At 39.4% G+C, this 14,406-nt stretch overlaps 1 protein-coding gene across 1 annotated transcript in view; it reads right to left on the bottom strand.

Moving 5' to 3' along the window:
* The window catches only part of MYOT (myotilin), a 33,573-nt gene extending 21,920 nt beyond the window's left edge, over positions 1-11,653 (bottom strand). The window contains 8 exon segments of the mRNA XM_077924547.1: positions 2,311-2,572; positions 3,649-3,768; positions 4,803-4,826; positions 7,139-7,280; positions 8,011-8,073; positions 10,110-10,248; positions 10,351-10,423; positions 11,508-11,653. Of these exon segments, the coding sequence (XP_077780673.1) occupies positions 2,311-2,572; positions 3,649-3,768; positions 4,803-4,826; positions 7,139-7,280; positions 8,011-8,073; positions 10,110-10,248; positions 10,351-10,423; positions 11,508-11,583 (899 nt within the window). The 5' untranslated portion in view covers positions 11,584-11,653.
* Between the last annotated feature and the right edge of the window lie 2,753 nt (positions 11,654-14,406).

Below are 14,406 nucleotides of genomic sequence, written 5' to 3'. Positions count from 1 at the left end.
TAAAGAGTCTCATAGTTCCTTAAAGGCTTATTACAACATTAGCTATGGCACACAATAAATCTGTTAAGGAGCCAGAAGACCCTACAAAACTCAGAAGTCAGTCTTATTAAGTTCAGTGGGACTTTCTCCCAGGTAAGTATATAGGACTGGAGACTTATTCAGTTATCTCCCTTGTAATTTCCCTTATTTAATCATTTCCCTTGGAATTAGGCTTGTGAAGAATTCCAATAACATCCCACATATGGATTAATGCATAATGTATTTTGCCAGTCCGAAGCACACGAATTTACAGGCTTAAATATTTCACAACGTTATACTAGACCTAGATATACCTTCTTTATGATCTGGACAATTTATTACTGGCTGCCTACCAACCTTACTGTATGCTTGTGAAACATGGACCACTTATAAACGCCATCTCCAACTCCTTGAAAGATTCCATCAACGGTGTCTCCAAAAAAATTTACACATCACTTGGGAAGACAAACAAACTAATAACAGTGTACTGGAAGAAGCAAAGATTACCAGTGTTGAAGCAATGATTCTTCAACATCAGCTTCATTGGACTGGTCATGTTGTGTGGATGCCTGATTACCGTCTTCCAAAGCAACTACTCTATTCCAAACTGAAAAATGGAAAGCGTAATGCTGGTGGTCAACAAAAGAGGTTTAAAGACTGTCTCAAGCCAAATTTTAAAAAATGTTGTATAAACACTAACAATTTGGAAACAGTGGCCTGCGAGCGCTCCAATTGGAGAACAGCCTTTACCAAAGGTGTCATGGGCTTTGAAGACACTCAAACTCAGGATGCAAGGGAGAAACGTGCTAGGAGGAAGGCATGCTTGGCAAATCTACACCGTGATCAACTCCCGCCCGGAACCAATGTTCCCACTGTGGAAGGACGTGTGGATCCAGAACTGGCCTCCACAGTCACTTATGGATTCATTGTTAAAACCCTGTTTATGGAAGACAATCTTACTCAGCTGCTACGAGTGATTGCCAAAGAAGAGAAGAAGAAGGTGAAGGTGGAATTCAAGGAGATGGTGTATACCCACAAAGTTCTAAACATCTTAGGATCTAAACAACTGAATAATGCCTCTCCCTGCATCAGCCTGCCCATTATTTTAGTTCTGGAGTGGAGGCCCTTCTCATTGATCTACCACTCAGCTGAAGTGCATTATGTGGTGACATGGGATAGGGCATTCTTTGTGGTGGCACCCTAGCAAGAGAATATCCTCTTCCTAGAGTCATGTCTGGCATTGGAATTTTGGTGTCAGGTGAAAACTCATGTTTGCCAGGGGGTTTGGGAGATTATTAGGAAGTATGTTGCTATTGCAAGTGAAGAGCACGAGTTGTGGTTCTTTGGGCAAGTGAAGAGCCCAGGTTGTAGTTCCGTATTTTATACTGCTTTTATAAGTTTCATTGAAATAAGTCTTATCATAGTGCTGTCTTCCTGTTTTATTATTTTGTAAGCCACCCTGAGACGATACGATGTTAGATAGAAAAACCAAATTGGTTTTAAGAACCAAATCAAAATTTGGTGTCACCAAAAATAAAAGAAAGTTTCTTTTAATTTCTAATTTATAGGTAGCCATGCTATTGAAATTAATTTTATAGAGGTGTAAATCATTCCACTGGGAACTCTTGACTCATTTGTAGTGGTACATTCAGAACAGGTAATTGTTTTTAAAATGTTGATTACCAAATATAAAAATAGGATATTCCACTCAACTGAACTACTCATTGCTTTTTATCACAGGAAACGGTCATTCTTGAGGCAAATATATTATCTCAATGAAGTGTTAGTTCTCAAGTGAACTTGACATGGGTTCAGGTATTTATTTTAGTTTTATGTATAGACAATAATTTTCTATGGTTTTTCTTTTTCTTTCTTTTTGCTACAGTGCTGATCTTTTAACCTCAGAGAGCAAAAATTAGTTTTAATTTGAGTCATATTTTGGAAAATTTGTGGCCAGATAAAAATGTTTGCAGCTGTGCTTACCATTATTGTGCTGTACCCTACCACTGAATTAAACGGTCTGTATTCAACAACCTGCCTGACTTTTGTGGCTAACTCATCCAAAGTAAAATGTCTGTGAGCATATAAAGCTAGCTGCCTCTGCAATTGCATGGCTAGACTAGAAGGTCAATTTGTCTGCAGGCAAACCAGAAACTGCTTCCAAAATCCATTCATATCCTATAGATCTGGGGTAATTTTTTGGAGGGGGAGGGTATTGTTTGCAGTGATTTATAGTGGAAGCAGTTCCTACAGTTGAGTAGAAGAGTCATTAGAATCTTTGCTTTTACTTACCTATGATATGAGTTATCTGAAGTTTCTTCATAAATGTCACTAAAATCCTTGCTCTCATCACCATAGTTTCGCCACCAGGAACCTGCAGGTTCCTCTGGACTTGATGAGCCAGAAGACTTTTGTAGTGTAACACTGGAAGGTTTGTTGTCTACATCACTTCCCATTCCTACACATTGGCTGTTTGGTGTAGAGAGGACGTTCATTGTGGCTGGTGTAGCTGACAGTGAGGGAGCCACTTCAAATCCTTCAATCTCCTCTGTTCCTGAAAAGCACAATTTAGATATAAAACCAAAAGCACTGACTCACACCATTGTATTATTGTCTAGTTTGGGGTGGGAAAGCGATTTCTAAACAGCCATATTGTAACTCTCTCTCTAATCTCTTTACTCATCAGGGAAATTCCACCGTATCTTCTTGGTGAAAAGGATTTGCATATTTTGAGTGAAACTAAAACAACTAAAACTATTTATAAACTGACAGTTCTTATCTGAAAAGAGAAACTAAGGATGGGAATCCTTGTGGAATCCATTACAGAACCCAGAACCAATAATAAGAGCAGGCTTTTAAAGGAATAAAAAAAGAGAACGTTAGGGACTGTAAAGAAATACAGAAGCGTCTTGTACTGTCTTTGAATTGCACCAAACAAATCTCCATTGATATGCCTTGATTTAGATTTAGTTAATGAAAGCAAAGTATACGTATTATTCTTTGGGAAGTTCAGAACAACTTGCATGGAAGTCCAAGGCTATCAGCACTGAGCAATGCAAGGCTTGCTTAGCTTTTATAATGTTAATTGCTTAACACGCCCTCCGTTAATTCTCTAGGCCAGGGGTCAGCAAACTTTTTCAGCACGGGGCCGGTCCACTGTCCCTCAGACCTTGTGGGGGACCAGACTATATTTTGAAAAAAGAACAAATTCCTATACCCCACATATAACCCAGTGATGCATTTTAAATAAAAGCACACATTTTACTCATGTAAAAACACGCTGATTCCCAGACCGTGGGCCAGATTTAGAAGGCGATTGGGCTGGATCCGGCCCCCAGGCCTTAGTTTGCCTACCCGTGTTCTAGGCACTCAGTTTTCAGAAAGTGTTTTTAGACCAGGCAAGTTGTGTGTCTAAAGCTTCACTAGATATATTTAAAAACAATCATTTTTAGCTTTCAGATTGTGTATATATAGTCTGATCATTTTGCTCTGCTGCACAGCTGGAAACAAGCTATTGCAGGCTTAATTAACGCTGTTTTGCACGAGTGGGAAATAGAAGTCATCCTTCCAGAGAAGAAACAGCATCCTACCCTCCCACCAAAACTGAGAGGGCGAAGAAACTGCAATTACCTTGGGAAACAAAAAGGTATGCACTGGAGGCTACTGCACCAAACTCATTTTCAGCAATGCATTTAAATATTCCAGAATCTTCAGGAAATGCTTCTGTAATCACTAAGGTGCAAACTTCCTCTGGAAGGAGGAAATAGCTGAATGAGACACTTAAAAATGAATTTTTAAACATAGCTATATTACCATTTCTCCCATACTACCAGTGGGAATTGACCTAATTTTCCATAGAACTGAGATTTTATTGCTGGAAATAAAGTACTTCTCGGGTAAAAAGGCAGCACTATCGAAGTTCATGGTTTATTCTGGCAATTAAGGCATGTTTTATTCTTCTAAATTTGAAGCAGATTCTGTTGTCACTTTGTTCACTATATTCAATAAGACTACTTTCCCAAGGCAGTTCGCAAAAAACAATTCACGATTTTAAACAAACTCAAATTATGACAAAATAAAATGAATAGGCAAGGTCTAATCAAATAGCAACTGCAGAGCCTTTAAAACAGCAAGAATACATGTGTTTAATCTAAACGTAAGCCTCTGCAAACGTTAACCCCATTCAAGCTTTGAGAACTGAACCCAGGAGGCCACCATACAAATGCAGGCTGGTGAATGTAGAACGTGGTTTGCCTTCATTAAAACAGCTGTGAAGGGATGACACAAATTATTAGATTCTGTGTACAAATACCACTGCAATTCAAGGTATACTTACATGGGAGTAAACTAATTCAAGTAATTAAATTAAGTAATTAATTTAATATTAATGGGTAATTAAATGGGACTGTCTTCAAAGCATTGAGCTAGACACCAACACACCTCTTTACTAGTACAGCTAGGCTACAGACATATAAGAAATTGAGTATTATGTGCACTTTGTAGCTTGCTGTTGTGTCACTTTTACACAGAAGGCCGCAGAATTTCTTACTGATGATACAGCATACAGCTTGCTGAGCAATATCTCTCAGATGCAGCAAGAAATATCTGCACACCAAAGCAGATTCTGTGCATGTTGTAACTGATGCAGGGACACTTCTGTATTGCTGCGCTCAGCTAAGCCTCATTGTACTGACTGGGTGCACATTCTCATCTGGGGTCACTAGTTGTTGGATGTGCCTGGTTTTCAGCAACTAGTTCCCGCCTAGTCCTTTAGAATTACTTACCAGGGGTCAGGGATGAACAAGCCTCTGAAACACACACAAAGAGAGACAGACAGAGAGAGCGAACATCAGTGTGGACAATGGCTTAATTGTTATGCTCAGGACAAAGTTCCTAGCAGTAAGAGCTGTTCAACAAGCTGAATACACAGGTTTCTAATGACTCTAGTAAATACTGTTGCAAGATACATAACCTAATAAATATACTATACCGATAGTCCCACTGATGAAAAACGCATCTGTCACTGGAGCCTCTTGAAGATGTATGAGGAATGTCATTTAATATGAGGGACATACGAGATGAGGCTTGATTCTGGTACTGATGCAGTTTGAAATGCCATGCAGGCTTAGCATTTCATAATAGCCTTCTTATCAGTTTATAATCTGTGCTACTTGTCATCCAATACAACCCATTTGTTCTCATTTTAATGACTGTCCCACTTCCTTTCCCCAGGGTTGCACGGTCCCACCTGTTTTTACCTCCAGCAGGTGGGCTGGAGGAGGGATGCATTGTTGGAAAAGAGCTGAAACTGAGAGAGCGTGCTTGAAGTCTGGGAAAAGCACAGAGCAGAGGTTAAATTGCTGCTCTTATTCAGTACTGATCTCCAGTGCCTCAGCATATACTGCATATCAAATATTTTCCTGTACGGTTTGGGACAAAGCCACTTCATCAAACACTTTAACAATAGTCAATACTATTAGGTTTTGACCTTAGGTTTCAATCAAATTATGCCAAGAGTGCAATCTGTACTGCATTTCAATCAATGGAAAGACTATTGATCTTAATAGTTTAGTGAAGCCTACTGAAAATTAAGATCTGAAAGACACAAGCTGTGAACCTTAAGATACAACTAAGCACTTATTTCCTTGCCAGCATTACTAGACCTGTTGGCCTTCCATGAGGCTGTAGAGCAAAATTAGTTTTCTGTCAACCCTAAGCTAGCATTAGGCCCCAAAACAACAGGAATACACAATAGTTTAATTGTTATTTTACATATGTATCTATAGTAGAAGGAGACATTTGCATATAATTTTGCTTGAGCAATTTTCTTCATTTCTGTCTTAATTAACTAGAAATCAAGAATGTGTGGGCACATTAATTCATTTGCAGCATAAAAATGTAGTTTCTCTCAGTCTGGAATTAGACATGCTTGTCCTCCACATGCTTTTAATCTAGATTAAGGTTACCAGACATCCCTGTTTCCCGGGGGCAGTCCCCATACAAAATCCATTGAAAAGTGTCCCCAGATTCATTGAAAACAATCTGGTAACCTTAATCTAGATTGATTTCAGATCTTGTTGTCCAAAGAGGGTACATGATATGTGTTTGAAAACCTTCCCCTTGAAGTGGTGATTGCAATCTTACTATACACTACTTACAATGTTGGGCACCTGTGGACACACACACCTGCTGCCAAGACTCAAGACCACCTGTATCTATTTTGATCTTGTTCCAAATGGACACACTATGAGGTAATGCAGACTAAATCTGCAGTGAGCTTTTATTTTCAGAAATAAACTGGTTTCTTAAGAAGTGCTTTTCAAGGGCAAAAAAATCTAGATTGTGTGTGGACTATGTAGAAAAAAACAAATAGTCTCCACTGATTCTAGAATAAAATGTCACATGTACACAGCCTAAGTCCATGGGCCACACATTTGAAAGCTCCATTACCAAAAGGCCAATATAAAAGCTTTTTAGGGGCTAACTAGATATTATGCAGACATCTGGCTGCTGCCAATCCACATGTCTCTTCCCAATATCATCTAAACTCTCCTTAGCAAAAGAAAACACATGAAAAGGCATTGGCTCAGCATGCCTCTTTCCCTGTTCCCATTCATTGGCTGGTACTTGCAGATAATGGGGAAATGCTGAACAGGACAGTCATGTATTTCTTTTACTAGATGTTACCATGGACACCAACAGGAGAGATGCAGTTCAGCAGCAGTCACACAACCCCATAAACACCTGGTTATAATGCAGTCATACATATATTAATCCAATAGCGTATTTTCCTTGAAACATCAATGAGATCTGAGTAAACGTGTTGTATCAGACTGCATGTTTCATGGTAGAAGCTTGTAATATTTAACTGCATTTTGCTCAGCAAGTAGATATTTAATTGTTAGGTTTGCCGTGCTATTCAACTATTGGCTGCTTAAGTCTCATTGACTTCAACAGGATTTGCTGAACACTGTACACAAACTTGAGACATTTTTGCAGATTACAGCTTGTTTAGATTTGTTAAATTCCACGGATAGAAACAATCTTTTTTCTTTTATAAATTGAAATTGGAAATTTGGGTAGTAGATACAGAAGTTTTCTTAAAAATCAGGAAACCTACTTTTTCTCAATATTCGGAAGTCTGCAGAATCGATTATTTGATTGTGCTCTCTGTACCAGTGAACTTGAAGAGTGGGTGATGCCCGTATTCGACATTCAAAAACCACTAGCTGGCCGTTGGTAGTGCTAATGTTTTGAAGACCCTGAAGGAGTTAAAAAGTACTGTAAATATGCATGACATAAGACTTCCCCACACTTACTTTGCTTAGAGAGAAACTGGGGATCAACAGTTTGGAACTGGATTTTTATTTTCTTGTACACTGCTTAGAGATTTTTGTAATTCAGCTGTATAGAGATTGTCAAAATAAAGAGGAAATGAACAGTATTATTTAAAAGAATTTGTATACCACTTAAATAAAACCTCTAGCTGCAGTTGTGGATTTTCACTTTTTGAAATATGGAGAATATTTCAAAGAGATATCACTGAGCAAGAGGGAACATCTGGAGGTAGATTCCAAGGGGAAGCAGATTAACACAAAAGCCCTGCAAAGGATGTCTAGCCCAGCATTCCATTTCCTATACAGTGGTACCTCGGGTTAAGAACTTAATTCATTCTGGAGGTCCGTTCTTAACCTGAAACTGTTCTTAACCTGAGGTACCACTTTAGCTAATGGGGCCTCCCGCTGCCACCGCATGATTTCTGTTCTCATCCTGAAGTAAAGTTCTTAACCCGAGGTACTATTTCTGGGTTAGTGGAGTCTGTAACCTGAAGCACCTGTAACCTGAAGTGTCTGTAACCCGAGGTACCACTGTATAGCAATCAAATCCTGGGAGGGAGATTTAGCAACCTGCCTCCTGTGAGCAGAAATGCTTTCCACTCCTGCCACAGCACCTTTAGCTACAATCTGCTGCTTTCTAGATTATGCTACTTACCTTTATAAATACAGGGGCAGCTTCATATGTGGATCCAGTCTGGTTTTTTGATGGGTTTTGCATCTGTATGTTAAAAAAAAGATATATTACTCCCACCAGATGTCAAAGAGAAAAATAACTACCAAACTTTTAGAAGACATCTGAAGGCAGCTCTGTTTAGGGAAGCTTTTAATGTTTAATAGGTTATTGTATTTTAGTGTTTTGTTGGAAGCCGCCCAGAGTGGCCAGATGGGCGGGGTATAAATAAATAAATAAATAAATAAATAAATAAATAAATAAATAAAAATAATTATTATTATTATTATTATTATTATTATTATTATTATTATTATTATTATTTCCAGGGAAGCTGCATATTGTTCACTTCTGACAAAAGGAAAAAATAACTTCTAAGAACTTTATCTGGAGTTTGCACACTAGGTTATCTATGATACAGTTCTCTTCTGATAATAATGATTTATGCTCTCCATACCAAAAAATAAAAAATAGAAAAAAATCCCTTATTAGAAAAAAGAAAAATGGAAGTTTTATGGAAGAAAATGAATGAGTTATGGTTTTAAGGCAGTGATGCCTTGGCCCTCCAGCTGTTTTGGGACTACAACTCCCATCATCCCTAGCTAACAGAACCAGTGGTCAGGGATAATGGGAATTGTAGTCCCAAAACAGCTGGAGGGCCAAGTTTGGCCATCACTGTTTTAAGGCATCTCCACTTGAAGTTTTAGATGTGTGTCCTAGATATGCCAATGTAATGCTATTAATTCGAACAAGTCACGTAGCTCATCTGCTTGTCCCATCATAAGAGGTCAGCAGCCTGGGATTCTCACAGGGTCATGGTAACGGGGAGTTGTGGCGGCACACAACCCTGCATGGCATGGGGTTCTTCTCATCGCTTATTGAAATCAACTAGCTTGCACTGTGAGCTGCTGAACAGGAATAGTCAATTATGTGGTAACCATCATATTATGACTGTTAACATGTAAACCAGACCTAGTCCTTGGTACTTAAGTGTCCACAGCTTCTAGATATGCTTCCTTGACTTGGTACCCTCCAAATGTTTTGGACTACAACTACCATCAGCCCCAGCCAGTAAAACATCTGATGGACACCAGTTGGGGAAATCTGCCTTTTGGAAAGTATTTCAGCTGCAATATAGAAATTTGGGATTCTGGAATAAGCAGGAACTCTTGCCTTTGACAGATGAAGAACCAAGTCATCAGAATATTTTACATTTTTACAACTGATTTCTTCCTATCGACTATTGAAATAAGGAAGGAAACATTGGCAAATTATGCTGATTGCTGTAGATTTGGACATATGGATGCACCTGTGTCAACAAATATATTTTCTTTAGCTTTTTGCTAAATGAGTTTATTCAATGGTCATTAATGGCTAGAAGAACCTTCAGTTGCTTTTGATGGCTGGTGGATACTAACTTGTGAACAACACATACATGGATGGGAGTTGGAAAGAACAAGCTTCCAACCCTAGGCATGCTATGTTTGTTTTTGGGAGACTCCATGCTCCTTTCAGGATTTGTGGTACCTGCGTGCTTGTCTGCATTCACAACTTGTACATTTGTGCTTGTCTGCATTCACAACTTGTACATTTGTAAAGAGATATTTATGTCTCTAAAACTTCTTTACAAGAAAGCCAATTCCATAGGCGCTGCCTGAAACTGCCTATATAGTGTACAAAAAATTCTACCACTGATAATATATTTGCTTTTTTACTTTAGCAGAATCTTATAAAAAGAAACCTATGTAATCTCTCCCCACACTTTCCCCCAACAACTTGAAAGGCATTTAAATCCCTGGATGTTTTGAATTCTCCATCTCTATACTAAGTAGCTGCTTTGATCCAACTGTCCTTTCTTAAATGTCTTTGGAAGAATATGACAAATGGCTAAGCTCCAGGGTAGCCACATGACTGCTTCTAATCCTCTCATTGATAGATGCCAAAAAAACAAAAAACCCCAACCCCAGCCAGACATGTTTTAAATGGGGGGAGAAATAAACCAATGCAGACAAACTGGAATTTCAATGCAGGATTCTACGTTTTGCCAAAATTAATGCAAAGGGAACAGGAAGTGTTTAACCTACTCTTTGAGGGTCAGTGGATAACGGCTGAATTAAAGTGGAATAACTGCGACATGCTTTGCTGCTGCTGCTGCTGCTGCTAAACTCTCCACTGGCTGGTGATCCAATGGTCAGTGACAGGCTGGAGGTTTTCCGCTCGGTCCTAAGTGTATTGAGGGCAGGAGAAACAAGCACAGCTTACTGGGCGATGGACATACGTTTTTATTGGGTGATTATGCATACAATGGAGAACCTCTTCACTTACTGTGACATTCCTCTGGCCCAGCCAGTATGCTGACACTCACAGAGAAGAGCTTGGTCAGGATTTCCTTGTAAACCTAGAGGAAACAAGATCAATCAGGCTTGTATGTTAAACATAATTCACTTTATCTTCCCTCGCCCTGAGGGGAACCAATGAGCAAGTTTAATAGATTGGGATGGTGAAAACTGAATGTCAGGCAGACAGCATGCCATGGAAAGGACGGCACTATCACAATTCTAGCAGTATCACCTCTGGATGAAAACATAAGTGAAAATACAATGCTGCAGCCTCTTCAACTTTTTGAAAGGTCCTCTAGAGATTAAGCTTTTTTAATCATATGTTATTCTTATAACCGCAGGCAACCTCCAAGAATTCTGGACCAAGACAGATATCTAGACTTAACCATGGCTAGTAATATTTGTGCAGCTGGCAGGAAACATTTGGCCCCCATCCCTGCCAAAGTGTCTTGCAGGGACAGGAAAAGCTGCCCCTGATTGTACTGCAAATCCTGCAGCAAACATGCATTGTAGGAAGAGCCCTAAATTTAGGCTTGGCAGCTCTAGATCCAGTTCTCTGCCTGCGGTCACATCCACACCATACATTTAAAGCGCTCTTATACCACTTGAAACAGTCATAGCTTCCCCCAAAGAATCCCAATAACTAAAGTTTGTTAAGGGCACTGGGGATTGCAGCTCTGGAAGGAGCTTCAAAGCAACTGTTTTAAATGTGTGAGTTTTTTTATTTGATTTTAAATTGTACTGTTTTAACATCTTGCTGTTTGCTGCTGCAGGCTCCTTTGGGAAGAAGGGTGGGATACAAATATAATATATAAATAAAGCAATAAGCAACTCTCAGCACCCTTAAACTACAGTTCCCAAGAGTCTTTGTGGGGAAGCCACAACTGTTAAGTGTGCTTTAAATGTTTTGGGTGTAGAAGTGACCTCACTCTCTCCTCCTCTGTGCAATTGTTAGCTCTTTAAATAGATAAGTTCAGTGTGGCACAGTATTGCCGGGAGTTTGCACTACTCCCTGACTGCAGTGATGCCACTCTTGGCCATGTAAAGATTTGTCATTACAGATCTCACTGGGTGTGTGTGTATGTGTAGGTATTATTATTATTATTATTATTATTATTATTATTATTATTATTCCCAACCCACCTGCCTGGGTTGCCCCAGGACCTGGTAGACCAAAGCTTGAATACTCCACGCAGCCATGAAGCTCACTGGGTGACATTGGGCCAGTCACTGCCTCTCAGTCTAACCTACCTCACAGGGTTGTTGTGGAGAGTAAATGAGGAGGGACAGAACTGTGTACACCACCTTGAGCTCTTTAGAGGAAAGGTGGGATATAAAGATGACAAACAAATAAATAGAAATAACAACAACAACAACAACCAGTTATTTATAAAAATAATAATAACTACTAGGTATGGAACAGAAATAAAATGAACAGTCTCAGTATCGTTAAGAAAGTAAATAATTTCGAAAGTAGAAACTGCCCTAGCTGAGCAAAACTAAAGAAAGCAAGAATTTAAAAGTAAAAACTGGAGATTAACAATAACAATAGGAAGATAACCAAAGTAATCAAGAAACAAATGCAAGAGAGAAAAGACGGGTTTAATAATAATAATAGAGAAACATGCTAAATAGGAAGGCATGTCAGGATTACATTATTACCATGTAATATGGGATGTTACATGATAAGGTTTAAATGGAAATGTTTATAGCTCAATTTTCAAAGTCTACTTTGGGGCTACTTTTTCCTTAAGATGTTCTTAGTTATTTCTTTGAACTTCTCAAATAGCATTTACTGCTTCAGGAAGTGGATTTTACCTCCTGGAAATAAGGGTCCTTAGCACTGCAGCCTGAATAAAAGAAAATGGTGATGAATATCTTAAAATGACAATAACCTTAGAAATTGCAAGACCCATTGAAACCAGAAATGAAGAGCTGGATCTTGACTTTATTTTAGAATGTTAAGGTAAAGGTACCCCTGCCCGTACGGGCCAGTCTTGCCAGACTCTAGGGTTGTGCGCTCATCTCACTCTATAGGCCGGGAGCCAGCGCTGTCCGCAGACACTTCCGGGTCACGTGGCCAGCGTGACAAGCTGCATCTGGCGAGCCAGCGCAGCACACGGAACGCTGTTTACCTTCCCGCTGGTAAGTGGTCCCTATTTATCTACTTGCACCCGAAGGTGCTTTCGAACTGCTAGGTTGGCAGGCGCTGGGACCGAACGACGGGAGCGCACCCCGCAGTGGGGATTCGAACCGCCGACCTTTCAATCGGCAAGTCCTAGGCGCTGAGGCTTTAACCCACAGCGCCACCCGCGTCCCAAATTTTAGAATGTTACAACATTCCAAAGACATGTTTTCTTCTTTCACTTTTTTGCTGCGTGCAAATTCCAATAAAATGCTCCACAGTGAAATCATTGGATAGAGGACAGTTTATGAATAATTTAATAAAATATCAAAATTGGGTGTTGTTTCCAGTGTTGGTCCTATTTAGAACAGACCCAGTGAAATAGATAGACAGGTCTAACTTAGGTACATTAATTTCATTGGGTCTGGTCTGAGTAGGACTTACAGTGGTACCTCAGTTTAAGAACAGCCCTGTTTACAAACTATTCAGTTTATGAACTCCGCAAAACCGGAAGTAGTGTCCCAGTTTGTGAACTTTACCTCGGTCTAAGAACGGAATCCGAATGGTGGAAGGGCAAAGGCGGCGGGAGGCCTCATTAGGGAAAGTGCACCTTGGTTTAAGAATGGTTTCGGTTTAAGGACTTCCGGAACGGATTAAGTTCGTAAACCGAGGTACCGCTGTATTGGATACATCAACTGGTGTAAAAGCTCATAAGGCTCTCTACAATTCAGATCTATTCTAGTTTAAGAAGATTCTGAGCTAAGGGAACACTCTCAGATAACCCAGATGAGAGATCACAATGAACCAATTTCCTTGCCACCCTAAAGAACTCAATTCCACAGACACTTTAGCACACTTGTAATATAACTAACCTTGTACTGGGCATTTCAGTCTCCATTGGGTACTCTACACTTATGGGACAGGGTGTAGCTTACCAGGAAACTTTGGTGATTAATTTTAACAATCAGATTTGTCAAAAATGTGATGATGCAAGGTTGAATCATCCTGCTACCAATTGACCCAAGAAGCTAAGATCACATTTGAATAATTTCACATTACTCAAGAACAGCTTCATCAATGTAACAGTACGACATATTCATAACTGGTAAGGAGAAACAAAACTGGTGCTTTACTCCACGTATCTGTACATCAAGAGTTTCTAATTTGCTTTGGCAAAAACCTCTGCATTGTCCTGACTGTGTCCTTGGAAGAAGAAATAGCATAGACTGTACCTAAGGGAGTCATTTTAGCAACCTCAGTGTTCCACGTAAATGGCAACCTTTACTTGGTGTAACTTTAGATCTTAGTGAAGATGACGGAATTAGACTCAGCCAGATGAAGAGAGGAGGACCTTTGCAACCCAACACCAAGATTATAATAAGGTACATACCAATCATGCTGTTGACACAAACAATAATGACGACTACCTGAATAGCTGAGATGTTTGCACAATTATGCTGTCTCCAGGACAGGGACAGATGTAATACAGAGAGGGTTAGGAAAATATTATGAAGGCTTCATGAAGCACTTTGCCAGAGATCTGAAAAGTAGACAGACTATTAAATCTGTTGTAGCAACTAACATTTCTTCTGGTAGATTTTGAAATAAACTCATTTGGGTGAAGGGTGGGGGTGGGAAAAGGAATATCTGAAACCCCCTGGTAAAGAGGTAAGACAGGATTCATTCTAATGCATGGGTGTGTCTTGTGCTGTTAAATAAACATGGTCTATCTGTAAAGTATTCCACTAACTATGGATATGATGAATTATGCAAACCACATTCAAAAATCTCATTGAATTGCTATTTTAACAGGATTGTCTGCATGCTGAACATCTATGGTGTACAGTGCTTTAAAATTCTATTTGGGTTCTTACATTTTGTTTTATGCACATTACCTTTACATCCCTTTCCAGGTTT

The sequence above is a fragment of the Podarcis muralis genome, chromosome 2 (assembly GCF_964188315.1).
Source record: "Podarcis muralis chromosome 2, rPodMur119.hap1.1, whole genome shotgun sequence".
NCBI classification, from domain to species: domain Eukaryota; kingdom Metazoa; phylum Chordata; class Lepidosauria; order Squamata; family Lacertidae; genus Podarcis; species Podarcis muralis.
The sequence above is the reverse complement of the archived record's forward strand: the minus strand, read 5'-3'. Positions and strand labels throughout refer to the sequence as shown.